We start from the raw sequence: 24,126 nt of genomic DNA on the forward strand, positions 1-24,126 counted from the left end.
ACTGGGGCTATACATATGAGTAAGTTACAGTCTCTCTTAAGAAGGGAATAAAAATGTAAACAAATGCCATAAAGTATGATTTGTAATGCAGGGATACAGAGTGGTTTCCCTCTTCCTAAGGCACTTAAGGTGACAACGTAAAAAATGACATAGAGTAAGTTATTGAAGGATGAGTTGGAATTTGCTTTATGACCATGAAATCATATTTCAGGTGAAGTAAAAGCATGTACAGAGGCATGGAGATGTGAAATTAAACCCCTTATTTGAAAGTTGTAAATAATTCAGAATGAGCAGACCATAAGATTGAAGATGGGGATAAAAGGATATAATGATGGGAAGGTGGAACTAGGTGATAAAAGACCTTTTCTGTATCAAAGGAGTATGGGCTTTTTCCTGGAATAGTATGATCAGATTTACTTTTTTAAAAGAAGGTGTTCCATCATAGTAATAATTTATTCAGGCAAGAATGATAGATGCTAAAACTAGCGTATGGAAGTTTGACGAATAAAAGATATTTACTAGTCTCTGAATACCCCTCCACATGATACTCATTACAGTGGGAAAAACAGTAACTTAACCATGGAGAACCTGGTAGATACCATCTTAACCAATGATCAAAGTTAACCTCACAGTAATGGGACAAATCAACATCATGAACCTTATGATATAATGCACTGAGAAGAATGCAGCACCATCATTTCTGTGGTATTCCTACCAAAATGCAAATTCTGAATCTAATCATGAGGAAACATCTGATAAACCCAGTGAGAAGCATTCTACAAAACCACTGGTCTGAACTCTTTAAAACTGAATATCATGAAAGACAAAGGGGAAAAATGACAAGGGATTAAGTATACATGAGATCTATGTGTAATGTATAATCTTGGATTTTTCCCTCCCATAAATGGCATTTTGGGGACCAAATGGCAAAATCTGAGTAAGGTCTGCAGATTAGATAATAGTATTTTATCAGTATCAATTTTTTGATTTTTATAATCATACTGGTTATATAAGAGAATTTCTTTTTTAAGGAAGTATACATTGAAATATTTAGAGGTAAAGGGACATCACATATGCAACTTACTCTCAAATGATTTTTTAAATCATATATAAAACATGTTCACATATAGGACATGTTGATAGCAGCATTATTCACAGTATCCAAAAGGTAGAAGCTGCTCAGGTTGAACATCAGTGGATGAATGTTTAAACAAAATTTGATATATACATAAAATGGAATATTATTCAGCCTTAAAAGGAAGGAAATTCTGACACATCTACATGTGTGATATCATGGATAAACTTTGAAGTCATTATGCTGAGTGAAGTAAGCCAGTCACAAAGGGACAAATATTGTATAATTTCCCTTATATGAGGTACTTAGAGTAGCCAAATTCATAGAGACAGAAATTAGAATGGTGGTTGCCAGAGGCTGTAGGGGAGAGGAATAAGGAGTTATTGTTAGATGGATACAGAGTTTCAATTTGGGAGGATGAAAAAGTTTTGGAGATAGATGGTGGTGATGGTTACACAACAATGTGAATGTACTCAGTGCAATGAAACTGTACACTTAAAAACTGGTTAAATTGTAGTTTTATGTCATATATATTTTAGTACAACTTTTAGGTAAAAATAAAACATGTAGAGAGGAGAGAATAAAGGAAAAATAGCAAAATGAATAGTTATCTTCTAAAGATACAGATGGAGTTAAGAATGGAAGCAGAGAGACCAATTAAAAAGCTATATAGTAGTAAAGACAAAAAAAACAGATGTATCTGAGGATGATTTAAGTGGTACAATTTGAGATTAATAGGGTAGTATTTTAAAATCCTCTATCACATCTAGCTTGTTAACCAAAATACAATAGATATGAGTAGAAGCACAGGCTGCTATCTCTGCCTGAGCCTTTACCTGTCTAACACTCATTTATCCTTCATAACTTGACTCAAATGTGACTTCTCTAAGTCCTGCCTGCCTGACCCTTTACACAGTGTCTCCTCTTTCCCCTTACCTCTCACCATTTCCTGCACTGTATTAGTCTATCCCCCTTCTTAGCTGTTGTGGTAGCATCTTTTGCATTGACATAATGTTTCAAAATAGTTGGTTTATCTCTTTCTTCCATATACTGAGCTCCTTGAGGGCAGAAACAGTTACTGTATGTATGAATCCATGGTACCCTTCATAGTGTGTGCTCAGTAACTGTTTGAATAGAATCAGTAAGTTATTGAGTACTTACACTCTTTTCCTTTATAATGTTCTGTACTTGCCTCTTTCTTTCCAGGCCCTCCCACCCCCCACTCAAAGTTCATACTCTATTTCAGTAGTCTTGTAATTAGTCTTTCTACTTCTAGTCTGAAGTTTCTCTGCAGTTGCCTTACGTTGATGCCAGATTAATGAAATTCTGTGATTTGGAGTGCTTACATAAAAACCCTCCATATCTTCCCATTATCTAAATAATAAAGTCCATATTCACCAGTTAGGAATTGAGACCTTCCACAGAATGTTTTCAGAAGTTACCATGTTTATTTCAAATTCTACTTAACCTACCTGCTTAACTTTATTCATCAAATATTTGAGGACCTGCCTTTTGCAAGGCTTTATGAAGAAAGTAAGTTCACTAAATATGATCTCAACTTTGTGTTCATTTTTTGTTCCCTTCTTTCTTTTTACTATTTTATTTCATCTTAGGGGTAAATAATATTGGGAGAACACTCACCCATATTCATATTTAAGTAAGTTGTTCCATTTTAAGACAAAACATGAGTGATATAATGAAGTTTAGAATAGGTGGCAAGCCATCCTGCCCATTGTCTGGCTTATTTGCAAAACAGAAACAGACTCACAGACGTACAGAATGAACTTATGGTTACCAAGGGGAAGGGTAGCAGGGAGGGATAGTTAGGGAGTTTGGGATTGATATGTACACACTGCTATATTTAAAATGGATAACCAACAAGGACCTACTGTATAGCACAGGGAACTCTGATTGATATTCTGTAATTATCTAAATGGGAAAAGAATTTGAAAAAGAATAGATACATGTATATGTATAACTGAATCACTTTGCTGTACACCTGAAACTAATACAACATTGTTAATCAACTATACTCCAATGTAAAAAATAAGTTCAATAAATGTTTAAACTGAATTAATTTTGTTTAAAAATATAGAAATTTAGGGGCTTTCCTGGTGGCACAGTGGTTGAGAGTCCGCCTGCCGATGCAGGGGACACGGGTTCGCGCCCCGGTCTGGGAAGATCCCACATGCCGCGGAACGGCTAGGCCCGTGAGCCGTGGCCGCTGAACCTGCGCGTCTGGAGCCTGTGCTCCGCAAAGGGAGAGGCCACAACAGTGAGAGGCCCGCGTGCCGCAAAAAAAAAAAAAAAAAATATATATATATATATATATATATATATATATATATATATATATATATATATATAAGATTTTACCATAGAAAGTTATTAATTTCTTATATTAAACCTTTGGAAATCTGCCTATTTTTTCTTCAGCGTAGTTCAACTGTTAACTTTTGAGTTTTACTTGCTATCTATTATTATTTGTTGTATCACTTTGAAACACAAAATCAAAACAAATTTAAGAATACTATATTACACGTGTTTTCAAAACTTTCTTTCTGTACTCTCTTTATAGGTTATATGTAAAGTCAGATGTGCAACTGAACTTGACAAACACAAGTAAGTTTCATGAGTAGCAAGATCTATATTTTGTTTCACAGTACACTTCCCAAGGTAGAAGGGCTTTGTAGTTGAGGCTGCCTTAGCAGTTTTATAGATCAAGTAGTTAGATTAGTTTATAGGAAGTGACTTGAGTAATCCGGTCGTTCCCCTTCAGCAGTATTGCTGCAAACACCTTTTTTTGCTGCTCTGTCACTGGCCCACTTCAGATGTCAGATGTTTTAGTACTGTTTCATAGGGTCCACAAATACTCAAGATAGATTATGCTGTTTAGAGTAAGAATATATAGTACAGTTCCATGAAATAAGTAATATTTCAGTACTGATTCACCTCAAAAATGAGATTGCTAAACCTGGGAATCGGAAGACGTGGGTTTCAGACCAAATCTCCCACAAACCTGCCAGCTATGCAACTCATCTAACGTCTTGGTGCTTTGTTTCCTAAACTACTATAATCCTCTGGATGCATGGATAATTTCAAGATCCATTTTGGGTTTCAAAGTATATAATTATTATTTTTATTATCTAATCTGAAGGAATATTAAGATCTAAACTTCTCAAACTAAAATCTTTGTACTTTGCATGTATACTTAATAAAGATTGCTTGTTACAGATTACACATTACCTTCAATTTTTCCTTGTGTAAATTACTCCCAAAGGCAAACAACATTTTATGATTCCCACTATTGAAAGTGACCAAAATGGAAGATACTAGAATGGCAAATAAATTTCTAGATCATGTTAATTTGGGGTATAAATGTATTTGAACTAGGATTACTTTCATACAGGAAGCTGTTCCAGCTACTTGATACAGACAGCCACACCTTACCTGAAGAGTTTAAAAATTAGAGGTGGTCCAATTTTTCTTAGGGGGAAGTGGTTAAGCATTTTACTTTGGGAGTAGTTCTGTATGCATAGTAAGTATGCAACTTTATAAGAAGATGAGGTATTGATGTGTGTGTGAAACTCTACGTATATTGTCCCTATGTTCCTCTTTAGTCTTGTTTGAAAGAAATGTTTGCTATAGATAATCAGATGTTCATAAAACTGAACATTGTTTAAAACACATTTCCCTTACCTCTTAAAGTTAATATTAGTGATCAATTTAAATTTATATACTGTATATTAATTTTCCAAGCAAATTATAAAAACCTGATAATTCTTAGAATGGAAAGGTCAATGAAAATGTGCTCAGCAGTTACAAAAATGAAAAATTCAGGATTACTTGAATTAATGTTAAAATAGTCCAATATTATTCTTCCTGGTAGAGACAACTGAATTCAAGTCCACATGAGATTATTTTTAAATTAGTGCTTTAGAATCTCATGCCATTTTTAAATGGCTTAGATACTAATTTCATAATGGCAAAAATATCCCAAGTAACTCTGAGTAATTATTAAATTTGTATTAAATTAAATTACAAGCAGTTTAAACTGAAGGAATTATTGTACTTAAAGTAAGTACACACGAATTCAGTATTAAGTTTAATTTCTCATTAGTTTTATAAACATCTAATAAACTCATTTTTTTCTTTCAGAATTCTGTTGCATTTGGGCTTTATATTGGCAAGCCTTCTCTTTTTAGTGGTGAACTTGACTTGTGCAATGCTAGTCCACGGAGATGTCCCAGAAAATCAGTTGAAATGGACTGTGTTTGTTCGAGCATTAATTAACGATAGCCTGTTTATTCTTTGTGCCATCTCTTTAGTTAGTTACATATGCAAAATTACAAAAATGTCATCAGCAAATGTCTACCTCGAATCAAAGGTAAGTATATTTCTTAAATTTATACTTGAAAATCTAACTTCAAATCTTCATCCTATGAACCATATTTTAATGGAAATTTTATAATTCTTCAGAAAGCATTCTGAATGTCAGGTACATTTTTGAGCGTGAAAGAATGATCACAAGAAATTAAAAGGTATTCAAAACTTAGCCCTTACTAAACAATGTTTTTTTTTAAAAAAAAAGAAGCTCATGATGAGCATATTGTATTTTCTATGACTTATATCCTCTACACTGGAGGCTAATTAAATGATATAAACCAGAATTTATACGAATGTATCACAAATAGTCTAATATACAAAGCCATACTAACAAGATTTCATCAGTAAGGGTGACAGTATTGCCGTTAAACAAATTTACCGCATCATGTCTATTTGTATTTGGGTTAGCAATGTTAAGATGTCATATTGGTAAAGGGGTGTTTATTTGTATAAAGGTTTAGAAAATGTTACTTCACCCCATAATATGAAGTCCCTATGACATTTGAAACAGCTAGTCATGTGACTAAATTTATAAATGCCTTGCTTCTCCCTTTCCTTATACTCTGGGTCAGTAAACAAAAGCCAGTGTTAACCTATTAACAGAAAACCCTGAATGTTTCTACTGTTGTTGATTGACAATGTGGTTGAGTGATGAATCAGTGTCCCAGTGTATGTATGGCATTGGATGTGGGGTGTAGATATATGGATATTGGCTCATAGCCCATCGCAGGCTGAGTTCCTCATCTATGCTTCCAGAGTGGTGTTGGGCTCGTTGGGCTTATGCATACATACAAGCTTGCTTTAATGTGGCATCATTGCCTATTCACTGAAGATAAACAACATAGTGTCTTAAACGGAACAGTCTTCTGAAATATTTTTAGACTTCTATATTGTTATTATCCTTAATATAGTCCTACTAAAGTTAATTAAATGCATGGTAATTAACTTGTCCTTTAAGTTTACGTGGAGATGTTACCTTTATTTTTTAAACATATATCAGTAGAAATATAAATATAGAAATAAAAATAGAAATAGAGGAGAGAGACAGATAGACAGACAGACTTACTTTCAACCCATTAATCTCACCCAGAAAATTATTTTATTCAACTTCTAAATTTTACTTCCTAAAAGTTAAATATTTTAGCTAACTCTGGCTTCAGTTTCAGTGTTAAGAATAATACACTCACTGTTGTTGTGGTGCATAACCTTTTGGTGTAGAAACAGCATCTTTTCATAGTGTGATAACATCACCATAGAATCCATACCTCTTGTTGTCTAGTGATAAAGCATACACAGATGTGGTTGAATTTAAAGGGCTTCTTTTCTGAATACCTAGCAACTTTCTAAGTTTGGTTTTACTCACTCTGATATAGAAAATTCTCTGAATAGAGTTAATTTGCCCATCTCAGGAGGGAAGTTCATCTGATAACTCCTCCAGAATTATTTCAAATACCTTTGCCTCGCTATCATATGAAAGGTATTAAATTTAAAAGGTACATGGATTCAGAATTCTTTAGGAACACTACAGAGAAACATGTTCAAATACATACCTATAAAGGTAAATATAATATGAGATATTAGATTATTTGTATTATATGTTCCATAGTTCTTGGTCTTCCTAAATTAGGTTATAAACTTCTTTATTCAAGTAGTATGTCATCTTGCTTTCACCTTCTCTTTGTAAAATCACTAGGCTCATTTTTGTGTTTTGACTTCTATAACAACATATAGTCATGGCCATTTCTTTTATTCAATCAACAAATGTCTGTTGAGCATTTATATCCTCCACTTTCAAACTGACCTTGTTTCTTGCTATCTCTCAGAGAGTTTCCTTAAAGTTCAGACTTCAGTCTGTTTTTCTCTTTATTCTTCCTTCTTCTACATATTTGGTGATAATGAGATCCTCCATGATTTGTCTCAACCAATCTTACCTACCTTATTTCTAAATGGCACACAGTATGCTTCCCTGTTTGTATATCAATAGGCCGTTTCATCTTCCAGGAATGTTTTTCCCTCCCAGTGCTCTATTCCTGTTTGTCCTTATCTTACCCAACTTTAAAGGCATAACTCTAATGTTACCCCCCCCCTTTTTTTTTTTTTTTTTTTTTTTGCGGTACACGGGCTTCTCACTGCTGTGGCCTCTCCCGTTGCCGAGCACAGGCTCCGGAGGCGCAGGCTCAGCGGCCATGGCTCACGGACCCAGCTGCTCCGCGGTATGGGTATCTTCCCGGACCGGGGCACGAACCCGTGTTCCCCTGCATCGGCAGCAGACTCTCAACCACTGTGCCACCAGGGAAACCCTACCCCTTTTTATGACCTCAATTTGGTCCCTTCTCCTCCATCTCCAGAATAAAATTTAGAAATAACTCTCTATCTGAATTCTTTTAAATTTAATTTTATACTTTTAGCAACTAGAACAATGCTGTGATTTGGGTCTTTTTCAAAGTAGCAACTCTAACTTGCGTTTTAAATATTAGTTATTGTCAATTTGAATAGTTTATTTCTGCTCTTTCATTTTTTAATTTTTGTTACTTTTTTCCATATCTATGTTCTTATATAGATACTTAATTTATTATTTTGTAAACTAATAAAGGTATTAAGAGCAATATGTTTTCTCAAGTACTGCCTTGGCAGCTTTCCATAATATTGTTATATTATAGCAACATTCTTATTTAACAACAAAAAAAGAAAATTTTCTATTTGGATTCCAGCCATGTCTCAAATACTACATATTTACACATCAGTGCGAATTACACATTATCTCTACATATAGATAGATACTATCTCTACACTCCCTTTGGTGGAAAGTCTAAAATTCAGATATCTGTCCTCTTCAGGCTCCCTAACCTCCATAAGAAATTATCAGTTTTACCTTCTGCTTGATTGTCCATGCATATGAATGTGGCCTACTAAACAATGTAGAAATTCTGTACTCCAGGTTCTTGTTAGAAAAAATTTACTATCAACTGTTAAATTCAAAGGCTTAATTGCTGGAAACATTACCTGAAGTATGTACAGTCTGTCCATTTCCCTGTCTATTCCATATCTTCTCCTCTGCCCAATCCAGTTCATTACAGAATTGTATTCTGAGACTACATTGTACCCTGGATAGAATTGTCTTTCCCAACATATACTGTGACATTATGCTTTGGCCTACATCAAGAAATATGTATGAAATTCTTGTAAGAAACGTTTATCTTAAAGTCTCTACTGTATTATGTTCTTAAGGATATTGTCCATACAATCAATGTTCCCTAGAAAAGATCTTTTCCTCCAATTCAGTACTAGGTAAAACATTATTGATTAAATTCTTCTTTTCCCTGGCTACTATGTTGTTCAGAGGCAAATATGTGACTCACCTTTATATCAATCGTAGATGACCTTATGATACTCATATTTGGTTCTGGGTCTACCTCTAGTTTCATCTCACTTTCTTACCCCCACCCCCACACATTCCTATGTTTATTTTTTATTCTGTGTGTATCTCTGTAACTACTTCAAATTCTCTTTTGCAATGAGGGTGATACAAATAAAAAATGGGATTGGATATACTTTGGGATATGTTTATATCTCTTTTTCAGGTATATTGATTTTTTAATTAATATGAAAAGACCTTAGTGAGAGACAGTATATCATAGTGATTAAGAGCTGGAAACCTGGGATCAGAGAGATAAGGATCTAAATAAATCCCATCTCTCCTGTTCATTGGCTGTATGACATTGCACAAGTAACAGTACATTTAAGCATCACTCTCTTGATCTGTAAAATGGAAATGACAGTACTGATCTCATAAGTTGTTTGAGGGTTAAAGTAGTACCTACCTTATAAAGGTGTTATAAGAATTAAATTAAAATGCATATAAAGTGTTTAGTATAATACCTCGCACTTGGGAATGCGTTAACTTACAAATGTTAGCCATAATTATCCTAATGTGTACTAAGGGATGGTAATGTGGCTTCAGGAAGTTCTTGAATACCTGAAATTGTTGGCAAATTGTATCTGGAGACAGATCCTATATATGTAATCAAATTCTCAAAAGGAACAGTGTAAAAGAATAAGGATTACTGAAGAACAGGATCTCTCTTTTAAATAATTTATTGTAATTTTATTTGACTCTATTTATATCCCATCCCACACAGATTTTGTAAGGGTTGAAGTCTCTGATAGATTACATTTCATTGTTTAACTCATTTTTCTTAGAAATTTTTGGAACATGTATTGTTGAAATTATGTAATGGCCTTTTTATTTGTTTTTTTTTTCTTTTTTTGATATTAGCTTTTAAGTTTTTGTCTATTGCTGACATTTCAAGTGTGTCTCATTAACTTTAAACAAAATATTATAGTTTTTTATATAAAGTCTTTATAGGGTAAACAAATAGTTTATATTTATTGATATGATTGTTTGTTGGTATTGGCCCTTTTCTCCCATTAAGGTTTTTTTATTGCTGTTTGCTTTGCCTTTATTTGTATGATTTCTGTGGTATATTTGAATTTATTTACTTCTATCAGAATTATAACTTTTAACATTAAAATGCACACAATAAAATTATTTTTATTCTAATATTCCTTTCCATTTTAGAAAAAAATAAGCATATTTATAAGAATATAGGAGACATATCATTTTTAATGGAAAAAATAACTGATTGGCACAAAAAGGTGTAAACCGATGGTAGATGCTTAGTCCCTATAATGGCAAGTTAGAATTATCTACATGAAAGACCACTCAAAGGTGGGGTGGGAATAAAAGTTAAGCTTTCAGCCTTACATCTCTGGTCAAGGACACATACAATTTTATACCTGGATAAGAGTGTAAAAGGAATCATTATCTGACTCAAGTTCAGCTTATCTCCCTGCCCAGTTAGCCATTTACAAATAATGCATTTTCTCTCTCTCTCCCGAATGTCTAACAGTTTTAATTACTATGTAAACCTTTCTGTCCCATGTTCACTCAATCCTTGAGCCATATTAATTAATGTATTAGGATGGGAGGCATCATTAGCATCTTGCAGAAACACAATAACATTCAGCTAAACTACATTTCTGATCTTTCATGCAGACCAGCTGATCCTATAAGACTAATGAAGGAGTGTATGGTAATTTAGGCCATAATTAAAGAAATAGGCTAAAATGCCATTAGTGTCTCACTTCCACCATCCTGAAATATGACTTCACCAGAATTTGGTGAGGATGGTGGTAAAAAAAAATAGAGGCTGCATCATCCTCTGTAATAGGAATGATTGCCACCTTCCCAATATTCTGTTATAATTTCTCTCCTGAGTCACTGGGATTTTCTTTATCTATCTTAAGCTGTGGCACTTCTTTAATTTACTGCTTTCATTACTCCAGTTCTTATACCCCAAGCCTTATTTCCTATTCTGTTCTATTCTGTTGCTGAGCCAACCCTCCACACATTTGTCCCATTTGAAAAATCCCTGCTTACAACCCTGGGTTTATATATTTTATCTACTCCTAAGCTCAAGTAGCTTTCCCTTATACTTCTAGACTCTTTTACTAGACCAGCCAGCATTTTCAGAATTTTTTATTTTTCCATGGTCATAAGGTCCATCCACTAAAAGCCATCTATTCTGTAATGGTAGGGTCATAGGAGCCAGAGATCTAATTTCATTGTGTCTTAGCACCGTGAAACTCTTTTTGAGACTGTTTTAGGCCTTATAATTATCAAAATACATTTTAAAATTTATTAATTGAGACTACCTTATTTTCTTATTTTTGATGCTTAGTTTGGCATTCTAATTTCAAAATGGAAGTAGCATTTGTGAGATGAATTCAAAAACTATGTGCAGGGTTCTACTTCTCGTATTGGCTCAGTAGCTTCCATTGGACCCAACCTTCTACAGAAAGCAAAGATAAATTCTGGACAAAATATAAAAAGCACTGAAGGCACTGGAGAGCAACCCCTTAGAAGAAGGAACCGACACTGAGTGAGTTTCCTATTTTTTACAGCTTCTAGCCTGAGGGAAAGTCCCATCCATGGGGCAGCCAAAACTTGAAGAGAAACCTGCTATTTTACTTGCTTGAAGAATCATAGGACAAAATTCAAGAAACTATTCCAGATGGAAAGTGAGTGGGAAATCTCGGGAAGAAGATAGCCAGATAGAGGAAGCTCCAAATTCTGATTATAAACTCTGCCAAATTTTTATCTGATACCTGAACTAAGCATGTGCAGGACATACTCCAAGCAGCAGCACAGTTAAGGATAAAGAAATTGAACTGAGATTTCAGCTGCTATCCATTCATGGGAGATAGTTTGGGATTTGAGTCTAGCCAGGTTAATTATTTGCTAAAAATAAAAAAATAAAAAAAATTTAAGGGAAAAAAAGGAAAATCAATACGTTTCAGAGGACTATAACAGCATCCAGACTCTAAAACATGGCACTCACAATGTCCAAAACACAATCCAAGGTCTCTAGATATATGAAGAAACAGGAAAAATTTAACTCATACTCAAGAACAAAAAACAGAACTCAAAAAGCAATCATTGGTGGCAGTCCCCCACAGATGACCCAGATGTTGGATTTATCAGACAAAGATTTTATAATATGCTCAAGGATGTGAAGGAAAATATATTTGAATGAATGAATAAATAAGAAATCTCAGAGAAATAGAAGCTATTTTTAAAAACTACCAGAAATTTTAGAATTAAAAAATACAGTATTTAAATAGTCACTAGTTGTGCTTAGCAGCAGATTGGAGATGAAAGAAGAGTCAATGAACTTAAATCAAAAAAAATTATCCAATCTGAAGGACAGAGGATATTGGGGGTAAAGATGATAATAAAATGAACAGAGCTTCAGGGCCAAATTATGTATAATTGGAACTCCCAAAGGAAAAGAGGGAGAAAATGAGATTGGAAAAAAATATTTGAAGAAATGTGACCTAAATTTTCCAGTTTTGATGAAAGATATAAATTTATAGTTTCATGAAGCTCAACGAAGCCCAATCAGGATAAATATATAGAAAATCTTACCTAAGTTCATTGTACTCAAAGTGCTTAAAATCAAAAAGAAAAAGAAAATTTTGAGAGCAAAGAAAAATGACATATACATAAGGGAACATTGATTCAAATGATCACTCACTTCTCATCAGATATAATGGAGCCAGAAAACTTGGAAACAATATCTTTGAAATGCTGAAAGAAAAATGCTGTCAACTCTGAAATCTACATCAAGTGAAAATATTCATAAAGAATGATGAAGAAATAAAAAACATCTTCAGATAAAAGAAAACTAAGAGGGTTCATTACCAACAGACCTATACTACAAGAAATGCTAAGAAAAATCTACAGACTGATGGGAAATAAAATCAGCTTGGATTTTAGCCCTTCAGGAAGGAATGAAGAACACAAGAAATAATAAATATTTGGGTAAATATAATTTCTTAATTTCTTTAAAATAAATGTGACTGTGCAAAGCAAAAATTATAACATAATGTGAGGCTTACATATGTAGATATCATACATAATTCTCTATATAGTATATATAACAACTATAGCACTATAGCATCAAGGACAGGGCCTATATGGTTGAAATTCTTATATTTTACATCAAGTGGTATGATATTAACTATTGCTTAGACTGTGAAAAGTTAAGGATATATATTATAATCCCTAGAGCAGTGATTCTCAAACTTTTTGGTCTCAAGATCCCATTACACTCCTAAGAATTATTGAGGACCCCAAAGAGCTTTTGTTTATGTAGATTATATCTACCTATATATACATTTTAGAAAAAAAATTGAGAAATTTTAAAAATATTCATTTATTAATTCATTTAAAATGCCAATAATAAATCCATTATATGTTAACATGAATAACATATTTTATGCTAAATAATTATATTTTCCAAAACAAAAATAAATAGCGAGAAGATTGACATTGTTATACATTTTGCAAATCTCTTTAATGTCTGACATAATAGAAGACAGCTGGATTTTCATGTCTGCTTCTGCATTCAATCTGTTGTGATATGTTGTTTAGGTTGAAGTATATGAAGAAAATCCATCCTCACAAATATATGTAGTTGGAAAATGGAGGAGAATTTTAATAGCCTTTTCAGATAATTGTGGATATTCTTCTTTAATACTACACCAAAACTCTGAAGTGGAGGTTTCTTAAAGGTTAGTTGCCGTGTGGAATCTAAAATGATATTAGTGAACTTTCTGTACTCTCCATTGGTCTATCTTGCACTTTGAATGAGTTTGTAACATCATGCATTGATCATTAGAAAAGAGTGGTCACAGATCTTCAAAATGTTGATACATTTCATTAGATAGTAACCTAAATCACATTTGTTAATATCACCAGCAATCTCATCAGAAAAGTATTTAAGTTTTGGGAAGCTGCCAGTCTTACAGTGGATACAAATGCTTACAATTTTTCAAAAGTTTTGATTTTCACTTGTAAGTTCATATTTCATCATTGGCCATAAATACTGTCAGATGTTTTCTTTGACATGACAGGCTCATTTCATTTATTTTTCAAAAAATATATGCCCATTAACCAAGCCTGAATAACCATTGTTTGTCTGCCATAGTTGTCTGTTAAGTAGAAAATGGGATTTCATGAAAAAAGAGGTTAGTTCAGCTCACAAGTCAAGTAATCACATAAGTGCTTCTCCTCAAGACAACTACTATGCTTCAGGATGCAGCGGAATTTCTTTAACTGCGTGTCTTATTTCATCACACAGAATATTAAATAGACACGTACTCTAGGCTCAGTATTTAATATTTTCACTGCTTCATCAATGATATTCTTTTTTTCTTCCTTTTTTTTTTTTGTCTGCATTGGGTCTTCATTGCTGCGCGTGGGCTTTCTCTAGTTGCAGAGAGCAGGGTCTACTCTTTGTTGCGGTGCACAGGCTTCTCATTGCAGTGGCTTCTCCTGCTGCAGTGCACGGGATCTAGGCGCACAGGCTTCAGTAGTTGCAGCACTCGGGCTCAGTAGTTGTGGCGCACAGGCTCTAGGGTGAGCGGGCTTCAGTAGTTGTGGCTCACAGGCCTAGTTGTTCCACGGCATGTGGGATCTTCCTGGAACAGGGATCAAACCCGTATCGCCTGCACTGGCAGGTGGATTCTTAACCACTGTACCATCCGGGAAGTCCCTTCATCAAGGAGATTCTTAAGTGAAGCTTTCTTTTTTAACTGGGAGTGCATAGTAGTGAAGAATACAATACAGTTTGGTGACACTGCATTGATTTGTGCTAAGACTGAAAGTTTTACCCACCATTGCTTTTGTACCATTAGTGAGATTATCAGTACAATTGGCCCAGGATAAACAATCAGAAGAATTTTCAACACTTTGAATATTTCAGTACTACTTGTGTTTCTTCTCAGGCATTGACATAAAAGAATGCCCTCTTGGATGATTAGTTGCTACTGAATGAATATAAACAAAATGATGAATGAATTTTGAACATAAAAAAAATTATGAATATAATTGATGAATATAAACAAAATTAGTCCTTCTATATCAGATTAATATATTTGTAAGGCAAAAATACAAGTCTATTGACAATACATTAAATCACTATGTTTTCAGCTAAATCTTTGAATCAGTGAATTTCTATCTTGGAAAATGACAATGCCATAATTTCTTTTATGGACTTTTCATCCAGCAGGCATTCAGCAATATTAACTGTACAAGGCTTTACTAGTCTCTCATCTACTATGAGTGCTTCGCCAGCCAATGCAATATAGTAATTTAACCTGTAAAATGCCTGAGTGGCTTTTTAATTTCTAGTTTGGAAAGTAATAAAAACAATTCGTGGTGTTTAAAGTGCTCACCACACCTGCATTTAAAATTTCAATTCCTTGTGCTTTATACTCTGAATGATTGGTCTCAAAATGATGCTGCAGCTTAACTTGGACATAATGTTCTGTCACAGCAGACACAATAAGGTAAGTTATTAACGTTTATAAAACCTATTGAAAGTTAGTTTTCATTGCACTTCATTTGATAAAACAAAACAAGAAATCAGTTTCACCCAATTACTTTGATGTAGATTTCTTTCTTCATTGAACCAGAGAATTCTAACACTTTCATCTTTCTCAGCATCTTAGAGGTAAACAAAGAAGCTGTATGTAGAGAAAAATATTTTTTATTGTGACAAAATATACGTAACATAAAATTTACCATTTTAAGCATTTTTAAATGTACAGTTCAGTGGCATTAAGTACATTCACACTGTTGTGCAACCATCACCACTATCCATCTCCAGAACATCTTCATCATCCCACACTGAAACTTTGTACCAGTGAAACAGTAAGTCCCCAATCCTCAGCCAATAATCCATTCTTAAATATGAAAAAAAATATAAATTTTTCATCTTAGAGTAAAATGATTAATTACTAAAATAGTTTAATATTAAATTAAAAATTTTTTAAGTGTTTGAAAAAAATTCTTAAATATTATAAAACAAATCTGTAAATTGTACCTATTCTTGTTGTGCTGCCATGTAGATACAAGGAAAATTTTAGGATTTTAAAATAACTACTTGTTTGGTAATAATGAGGTTTTATCAGATATAGCAGGTATAACCAAAGAAAACTAACAAGAACCCAGTAAAATTACAGAGAACAAGCTGAGTTAATCTCTGAAAATGCATATATTTATACCCTAATTCTATTATATCAGGAATCTAGAAAACACAAGAACACACATGTACACAGAGTGTTGACACCATCACATGTCATAGAGCCACTGGGAAACTCTGCTGTGTATACAAAAGAGAATGAGAATACAATAGGCAAATAACATCTTAGTACTCTTTTTTTAAATCATTTTGATTTTGATCTTTAAGGTCCCTGGACCACACTTTAAGAACTGTTGCCCTAGAACAACCACTTAAGGCAAAAAGCAAAACAAAACAAAACAAAGAAATAGAAAAGTATAGTTAAAAGTTCAATAGATAAATTAAAATGGAGTTCTAAAAAATATTCAATTAACCCACAAGAATGCAGAAAATGATGGATAGAGGAGCAACAAATAAACAATGTCAACAAAAAAGCACAAGAAGGGCAAACAGAAAGCAAATAGTAAAATGTAAGACCTAAATCTAAACATATCACTAATTATATTAAATGTTAATGGAGTAAACACTCCTGTTAAAATGTAGAGACTATCAAAATGAATTTCTAAAAAAAAAAGACCCATCTATACTCTGGCTTCTGGAATGCACTTTAAATAAATATAAAGACAGATATAAGTTAAAAATAATCAGATGGAAAACTAATATACTATTCATTCAGTAAGTATTAGAAGGCACTTTAATATCAGATAAAAGAGACTTCAAGACAAAGGATATTACCAGATATAAAAAGGTGAGCAAAGAATATTGCCAAATATAAAGAAGTACATTTCATCAGAAAGACATAAAAATCATAAATGTGTACATGAAGCCAAATAGTAGGAATAAAGAGGGGAAAAAAGACTTAACAAATAGTAAGAAAAAAAGGGGGAAAAATCTCTACAATCATAGTTGGAGATTTTAATGCCCCATACTCAGAAGTTGATAAAAGAAAAAATCAGTAGACATAGAAAATCTGAACAACACTATCAACACCCCTGAGCCAACTGACTCCCAATAACTGGAGGATATACATTCCTTTCAGTTGATCATGGAAATGGCCATCAAAATAAACCATACAGTGGACCATAAGACAGGTATCAATCGAAGAATGAAAAGGACTGGAATCAAAGAATGTAGTCTGGCCACAATGCAATTAAGTATCAATAACAACATGATATCTTCTTAAAAATCCAAATATTTAGAAATTATGCAACATAATTACAAATAACCCATGGGAAAAAGAAGAAATCACAAGGGAAATTAGAAAATATTTCAAACTGAAGAACAGTGAAAAACAATATACCAATATTTGTGGGATGCAGCTAAAATAATGCTTGAAGAGAAAAATACAGCTTTAAATGCTATATTAGAAAAGGAGAAAGATATAAAATCAGTGACCTAAGGTTTCACCTTAGAAACAACTGGGGGAAACTATGAGAAAGTTTTTTGTTTTTTGTTTTTAAGTTAGCCCAAAGTAAGTAGAAGGACTGAAATAATAAAGATAAAAATAGAAATCAATGAAACAGAAAATAAACTACAGAGAAATTAAAGCCAAAAGTTAATTCTTCTAATAGATCAACAAATTTGATGTACCAAAAAAGGCAGAGTGAAAATACAAATTGCCAATACCATGAATAAAAGAAGGACAATCACAATAGATCTTATAGACATTAAAAGAAAAATGAGGAAATATTATGAGCAACTCCTTGTGGATAAATTTGACAACTTAGATGAAATGGACAAATTAAAAAAAATACAACATCACAAAATTAATTAAAGATAAAATACCAAATATAAATAGCCCCATATTTATTAAAGAAATTGAATTTGTTATCAGAAATTTCCCTCAAAACTCCAAACCTAGATGGTTTCACTGGTTAATTTTATCAAATATTTAAAGAAGAAATAACACCAATAGTAAACAAACTCTTTTGAAAATAGAGGAGAAAGTAACACTTCCTAACATGTTTTATGAGAACAGCATTACTCTGATACCAAAACTTGACAAGGACATTATTAAACAAATAAAAATTATACACTAGTATACCTTATGCTTAGAGATACAGAATCTAAGCAGCATATAAAAAGGATAATACATCATGACTAAAAAGAGTTTATCCAAGGAATGCAACATTGGTTTAACATTTGAAAATCAGTCACTGTAATTCACTACATTGAGAGAATAAAGGAGAAAAACCAAATAATCATTTGAATAGATGTAGAAAAAACATTTGATAAAATTCAGCACCATGAATTTTAAATTCATGATTTAAAATAACATGATTATTAAAAATTTAATAACATGAATAAAATTCATGATTTAAAAATAACAATGAAATGTTCAGCCAATAGGGAATAGAAGGAATGTTCCTCAACCTGATAAAGGAGGTCTATAAAAAACCTGCAATCAGTGTCATACTTAAAGTATTGAATGTTTTGCCCCTAAGGTTGGGAACAAAGCAAGGATGCCCACTCTCACCATTTCTATTCAATATTCTAATAAAACAAAAACAAAAAGGTATAAAATTGGAAATTAAGAAGTAAAACTGTCTCTAATTGTAGATAACATGATTGTTTATGTAAAGCATCCTAAGGAATCTACTAAACAGCTACTAGCAAATTATCAGGATACAAGGTCAAAATACAAAATTACATTGTATTTTCATATATACCAGGAGCAATCAGTTAGAAAATGAAATTCAAAAAGCAATTCTATAACATTAATAGCATAAAAAAACAAAATACTTAGGAATAAATTTTACAAAAAACAAGCAATACCTCTATACTAAAAACTATAAAATAATGCTGAGAAAAATTGAAAAGACATAAATCAATGAAGACCATTGTTCATGGATTAGAAGATGCAGTATTTTTAAGATGGCAATTCTCCCCAAAATGATTTATAGATTCAATGCAATCCCAATCATAACACTACCTTGAGGTTTTAAAAATAGAAATTGACAAGTTTATTCTAAAATTTATATGGAAATAAAAAGGACCCAAAATACTTAAGAAGTAGCACTTTCCAATAGAACTTTCTGTGATGATGAAAATGTTCTATATCTGCACTATTCAGTATGTGACTACTGAGCACTCGAAAGAGGGCTAGTCCGAAAGAAACCGATCTTTTAATTTAATTTAGTTTAAATGTGAATATGTAAGTACTCACATGTGGCTAATGGCTATTATATTGAACAGTGCAGAAGGTAACTCTGAAAAAGAAGAGGACTTAGACTACATGACTTTGAAACTTAGTATAAAGCTACAGTAATTAAGACAGTGTGTTACTGGCATGAAACAGATCAATGAAACAGAATAGAGAGCCTGGAAACAATCCACACTTATGTAGTCTTTGATTTTTGACAAAGAAGCTAAAGCAATTCAAAGGGAAAGGAAATCTTTTTAGCTAGTAGTGCTGGAAGAACTGGTTATCCACATGAAATAAAATGAAACTTTAGCTCCATCTCATATTATACACACACAAAAAAATTCAAAATGGATTGCAAACTTAAATATAACTGAAAAAATTCTAAAGCTTTTAAAACCAAACACAGGAAACTATCTTTACAATTTGGGTATAGGCAAAGATCTCTTAGGCAGGTCATTGAAAGTAATCACAAAAGAATAAATTCATAAACTAGACTTAATTAAAATTTAAAATTTCCCATCAAAAGACAAGACTAAGAAAATGCAAAGGCAAGACACAGACTTCAAGAAAATATTTGCAATACATACATCTGATAAGGAACTCATTTCTGGCATACATAGAGACTGCCTACAACTCAATAATTTTCAAAAAGACAACCCAATTTAAAAATGTTCAAAGATATGAACAGACTTTTCACAAAGAAGATATACAAATGACCAATAAGCACAATATCATTAGTCATCCGGGGAAATGCAAATTAAAACCAAAACATCCACCAGCATGGCTAAAATGAAAAAGATTGACAACCCCAAATGTTGTCTAGGAATTGGAACAACTGGAACTCCCATACTTTGTTGGAAGTACATCCATTTTGGAAAAAGATCTGGCAGTCTCTTATACAGCTGAACTTATACCTACCGTATGACCCAGCAATTCCACTGTTAGGTATTTACCTAAAAGAAGTGAAAGCAGCGTATGTCCAGAAAAAGATTTGAATAAGAACGTTCAGAAACCGTCCATCAACAGAAAAAAATGGATAAACAAATTCTCATGTAAACAAATTCATGTAATTATACAGTGGAATTAGTGTGGCTAACTGTCCTGGTTTGCCCGGCACTGAGAAGTTTTGGGGGACGTGGGACTTTCAGTCTAAAACTAGGAAACTTTTTTTTTTTTTAATAGGAAACTTATGAGCAAACCAGGAGTTGGTCACCCTAATTGTCCACCTCAGTAATACAAACACCTAACTACTGGTACATCCAACAACATGGATGAATCTCAAAACATTATGCTAAGTGAATGATACCTACACAAGGAGTTCATATCCTATGATTCCATTTATGTGAAGTTCTAGAGTAGGCAGAACTAAGTTGTGGTAAAAGACAAAAGCAGGAGAGTATTTGTGCTGGGGAGTTGGTTAATGGGGAAGGGATGTGAGGGAACATTCGGGAGTGATGGTAATGTTCTCTATTTGTATACACATTTGTCAAAACTCAATGAATGGTAAGTTGAGGTTTCTGCATATCTGCATCTAAAAATACCTGTAAACAAATACTGAACTCTAGTTAATGATATGCATGCTGGAGTGAGGTCTAACTCTTCTTTACTTGCCAAGTGTGGAATGTCTAAAAATGTGGTATGTAGATGTCAGAGGTGGAAGAAGGGAGAATCATTCCTTGAGGATTGCTCCTGAGTGGAATTGTTTGTCATGACTTTTCAGTTTAGGAAGATTTTCTTTAACTTTTCGACACCACTTTCCAGGTGGCTGAATCCATATCTTTTGTTTTATAATCCTGTATTTTGTGGGAAGGATCTTATTTTGTTTTCTAAATCGGTGGGCTTCTTTCTCTGTTATAGGCAGGTAATTTGACTGCAATTTTATTAATTGCTTTGATATTATTCTTTGCTCTTTTCTCATACTTTTGTAGTTTTTATAGTATTTACAAGTATAAGCAGAGTATCTCCATATTATAAGATGTATTTTTAGCAGTCACTTTATTTCTCAAAGCAGTGACTGTAAATTTACTTATGGTTATATTAAAGGACAGTAACGCTTACAGCATTCTAACTTTTCTTGCTACCTAACTTTTCTTTAATAATATAGTACTTTTCAAATGGAAACTGGATTGCTTTTAGATTAGCTTTTTATTAACAACATTTTTAGGGAGATTCACAAAAATAAAAAATCACATTGTAGAAAACTTTAGCCTTGATTAAAAAATTTAATCTTGCTAGAATTTTATTTATTTTCACACATTCTTTTTGCTATGGTAGTAGGTCAGCTCAGAGAAGGTACTCTTTTGCTATTTCAACATCTCAAGATATATTTCATCTTTTAGTTTGCTTTCTTCTCATATATGTCTAAAATGTGTTGTTCTTGTAAGGAAATCAGTTATAATAATGGTTCTCAATCCTACCAAACCCAGTGACCCCTTCTAATAACATTTTAATAACCTATTTCTATCCTGAAATTAATAGATTGTTTAACATACCTACACACATAACTTCAAATGTTCAGTGCAATTGCCCTAACTGTAATATAAAGAGGAAATAAAAGGAAAGTAATTAATAAATATTTCAGTATGTAAATTTGGGGTGATGTAGTAGTCAGATGCTTGTATCTATATATAGAAATTGTGACTGAGACAGCTATAAATGCACACTGTTACAGGTGTGTTGCTTTGGTGCTTTACATACCACAAGCATTATTGTTGTCAGTTTCATGCCTTTCTGAAATAGTTGACCATTCTTGATAAAGTTCTGAACAAAAAATGAAGGACAAATTTCCCTCAATTTACAGTATTTGGGGAAATGGTGAAAGCCTTAGTAATAAAATATTTTGGATTTGAAAGTGCATTTGGGTGCCTGCATCATTTTGTTATCAACATAATAGCATCAATAGAGGAATAACATCAACTAACAAAATCTAATAGAACAAAGCAAATAGCACAGGAGTTGTATTTCTATTTTAATTTTTCATCGTACTGGAAATTAAGTGTATCAAATGGACTAATGCTTTTATTTCCCATTCTTTTCTCATTATGACAAAACTACCTCTCTGATTAACATCAATTAAAGCTCAGATCTTTTGCCAGGTTGTTTATTCCTATACTACTTAAGGTAACCTTGGCAGAACAAAATTTTCCTCCAGCTGCCACTGGGCAAGTTGGCAAAGAACTTATTTGTATTAAAAGGGTAGTTTAAACACAAGTGGTTCTAAAAATAGGAATTGTAAAGCAAGATAATCAAGAGTTTATTTCAACTGGTGCTCACTCAGTGTTTTCTAGGAGTGCATTGCAAGAGGTGACTATATTGTATATGGATGAATGGCTTGTCATGACAAATGTGCAGGGTTTCATGATGATGAATTTTTTTTCTTTTAGGGTATGTCTCTGTGCCAGACTGTTGTCGTAGGCTCTGTAGTCATTCTTCTCTATTCTTCAAGAGCATGTTATAATTTGGTGGTGATCACCATATCTCAGGATACATTAGAAAGTCCATTTAATTATGGCTGGGATAATCTTTCAGATAAGGTAAGTACCTAGCATGTATTGCCAATCTAAGTGTATGATAATGAAGTTAGCCTGACTAGGAGAACCTTTTAAGTGCTTGACTTACACACACTTTTATGGAATCTCTAGCTACTATCAGTAATCATACTTAAAAGTTCTATGTTTAAAAATCCTCATTTATATGTGGCACTTGAAATCATTCTTCAGAGAGAACTTCTCCCAAAGTAGTGTTTTCTTTTCTTTTTGTTAATAATACTAACAGTGCCTTAAATCTGTTGGTCATAAACCTATTTTACTAGTTTTTAAAGGATAGTGTTTAAATATCTCTAGATAAATTGGTTGCCTGTCATTAGCTAGTGAATATGGTTATGTGTTTAATTTGTTAGGATGAAATTAATTCTCTCTTACCCAAGAGCAACATATAACCTAAATATTTGGTTCGGTTTTAGATGTATGACTTTTATGAAAATCTGGCATTATCAGTCTTGATAATGGGAGAGCATTCGTAGTTCCTTGGGTGTCCAGGTGTTTTCTGTAGTGATTCCTGGTGTCCTAGCTATGCATATTTGACCTCCCAGCATTCTCCATCCTTTTCCTAGAAGTACATTTTGACATGGATACATGTCATATCTTTATTTATATTAATTTAACTTTGTACTGAATTTAAGGCATTGTGGGATACTATTTTATCAGAATTTCAGTTATCTTTCTAAGAAGGAATTTTCACATGTGGTTCCATGTAGCAGATTCCCTTCACTCCTTTTCCCATTTCTCTCTTCCCACATCTATTAGAATAGAAACAAATCCAACATGGAGTTTAAGCCCAAAAGCATGTTTTTAAGTAGCAACAGAGCTGAGCGACTTGCATGTTACATTTCTCTACAGGTATAACTCAGGGTAAGTGTAATTATTTTGCCTTTGGAGCAGCTGGAACCAGTAGTCTCTTTTATAATTCTCCTTAGACTATGGGGCCTAAACCGTCTACCCCATTACCCATGTATTTAAAATATTTTCATAAATTGATGTATTGAAAAAGTTAGTACCTCTTTATTCTATTTAATAACAAAGCATTTTTATGACCTTTAAAGGATAAATATCATTACATGAGAAACCATAAAATATAGAAAATTAATTTAGAGTTTTATGTGCTTGTAAGTTGATGTTTTAACTTACCCTACCTGAAGCAAGTTGATTGTGGAGGGTGATTTCTTACACATAAAACAGATTTTAAAATTGCTCTGCCATATTCTATTTACAGGCTCATGTAAAAGACATAAGTGGAGAAGAGTATATAGTATTTGGAATGGTCCTCTTTCTGTGGGAACATGTGCCAGCATGGTCGGTGGTACTGTTTTTCCGGGCACAGAGATTAAACCAGAACTTGGTATGATGTCATAATATTACCTAATGTCTGTTCTC

At 33.0% G+C, this 24,126-nt stretch overlaps 1 protein-coding gene across 1 annotated transcript in view; it reads left to right on the forward strand.

Moving 5' to 3' along the window:
- The window catches only part of GPR137C (G protein-coupled receptor 137C), a gene marked incomplete at its 5' end in the record, with an annotated part of 52,352 nt that overhangs the window by 26,710 nt on the left and 1,516 nt on the right, over positions 1–24,126 (forward strand). Inside the window, 7 exon segments of the mRNA XM_082618849.1 lie at positions 3,654–3,697; positions 5,234–5,462; positions 11,426–11,434; positions 11,436–11,505; positions 11,508–11,542; positions 22,579–22,728; positions 23,966–24,091. Of these exon segments, the coding sequence (XP_082474975.1) occupies positions 3,654–3,697; positions 5,234–5,462; positions 11,426–11,434; positions 11,436–11,505; positions 11,508–11,542; positions 22,579–22,728; positions 23,966–24,091 (663 nt within the window).

This window comes from Mesoplodon mirus (genome assembly GCF_964341445.2).
Source record: "Mesoplodon mirus genome assembly, chromosome: 4".
In the NCBI taxonomy this organism is placed as follows: Eukaryota; Metazoa; Chordata; class Mammalia; order Artiodactyla; family Ziphiidae; genus Mesoplodon; species Mesoplodon mirus.